The sequence below is a fragment of the Sphaeroforma arctica genome, assembly GCF_001186125.1.
Source record: "Sphaeroforma arctica JP610 unplaced genomic scaffold supercont1.597, whole genome shotgun sequence".
NCBI lineage: Eukaryota > Ichthyosporea > Ichthyophonida > Sphaeroforma > Sphaeroforma arctica.
Window position 1 is genome coordinate 47,362 of NW_014039961.1, and position 1,951 is coordinate 49,312.

At 34.9% G+C, this 1,951-nt stretch overlaps 1 protein-coding gene across 1 annotated transcript in view; it reads left to right on the plus strand.

Annotated features, from left to right (window-relative positions):
• Positions 1 to 135: 135 nt before the first annotated feature.
• SARC_07488 (hypothetical protein) overlaps positions 136 to 1,951 on the plus strand; it is a gene marked incomplete at both ends in the record, with an annotated part of 8,711 nt that continues 6,895 nt past the window's right edge. Inside the window, 2 exons of the mRNA XM_014298576.1 lie at positions 136 to 184; positions 1,597 to 1,764. Coding sequence (XP_014154051.1) covers positions 136 to 184; positions 1,597 to 1,764 — 217 coding nt within the window. The remainder of the gene's footprint in view (positions 185 to 1,596; positions 1,765 to 1,951) is intronic.

The window sequence follows — 1,951 nt, forward strand, 5'->3', positions numbered from 1 at the left end:
CATATATATATATATATATATACTTTTGTACTGAATGTGTTTTAATGTTTAATACGCATTATTGTATTTTTGAAGGATGCTTTTTGTTTGTTTATATTCATACTATGACTATCTCACACAGCCAATGGCTTCTCAATGGGCAGAGCGTCAAACATGAGTGGCGACTATGTGGGAGTCAACAAAGGTATGTCAGTGCACTCGCAATGTATTATTTTTGCTAAATGTTTTATATTTTTTAAGAGTTATCTCATATTTTTATTATTATTATATGTTTTGGGTTTTCCGAATTTAAATGCACCTGCTGCCTTTGCAAGTTGTGATAGACTTCGTCCTATATTGTTTATGTGATATGCGCGTTGCTCTGTCATAGATCATAACTTCTCCGACAGAACACTGAGCAGAAAGCAATTAAATGGTCACATCACCTGCATTTCAATGTATATGAGGGGCATGCCACCAACCACGGCCAGTTATGAATAGTTATAAATAGTTATAAGTAGTTATAAAAAGTGAATAGTAGTTATGAATAGTAATAAGTAGTTATGGTGAGTTATTAATAGTTATTAACAGTTGTAAGTAGTTATAAATAGTTATTAATAGTTATAAATAGATTAACAGTTATAAGTAGTTATAAATAGTTATTATTAGTTGTAAATATTGATAAGTAGTTATTAATAGTTATTGACAGTTATAAGTAGTTATATATAGTTATTGACAGGTATAAATAGTTATTGACAGTTATAGGTAGTTCTAAATAGTTATTGATAGTTATAAATAGCTATTAACTAAGTAGTTATAAGTAGTTATTTATAGTTATTAAGAGTTAGAAGTAGTTATATATAGTTATTATCATTTGTAAGTATTTATAATAGTTATTGATAGTTATAAACAGTTATCAACAATTATGAGTAGTTATAAGTAGTTATAAATAATTATTATTAGTTATTATTAGTTATTAACAGTTATGAATAGTTATAAATAGTTATTAATAGTTATCAATAGTTATTAACAGTTATAAGTAGTTATAAGCAGTAATCAACAGTTATAACTAGCTATAAATTCAGCCCGAAGTAGAAGCTCTCGCACTTTTGTGACTCGGTCGGACACTTCAACGTACATCAAGAAGGTCATCCACACCTTAGTGCACACCTTAGCAACGGTTGACGCAAAACCCTAAAACCCTGCACACCTTAGCAAGTTGAAGTATGGGTTTCTCTCTATTGTGCCTCGTCTGTGTATCTCCGTTTCAAATGCACACTGCAACTCAGAGACTTCAGTTATGTGCATGCGAACGGACAGCTCAAAGACTCGTAGTAGATCTGACCGTCCATCGCGTTATCCTATAAGCACATGCAGTGCGCGCGAGAGAAAGACCAACCTGCCGTGTAAACACTAAACCCTAAAGTCAGTGCTCAAGCACTTTCATCATGTGCAGGGGCACTGCTGGTGTGAGGTGGATATATAACCACATGTACGAGTCCGCATACCAGTGTTTGAATGAGAGTACGCCATCATTCATAGCAATATCTGATTAGTTTCGCTTGTCCACTAAAACCTTCAAACCCTAAAACCTTACCCATCCGTCCCCTTCCACAGCCGATGTGCTTGACCGAATGTCACAACCGCAGCAAGCGATTGACATGGACTCCAAACTGAAGGACTTGGCCGACAAAACAAAACAGATCATGAAAAACTTGGAGGGGCAAACTACGCCACAAACACCTTCAATTGATGAAAAGCTAGCAGCCATGACCACCCCCGATCGTATGTGGTGACACTTGTCTATCTAATGTAGAGGGTATGTGGTGATACTTGGATATCTAATGTAGGGGGTATGTGGTGTTACTAGTATATGGTGTAACTAGTCTATCTAATGTAGAGAGTACGTGTAATTACTAGTCTATCTAATGTAGAAGGTATGTGGTGTTACTAGTCTATCTAATGTAGAGAG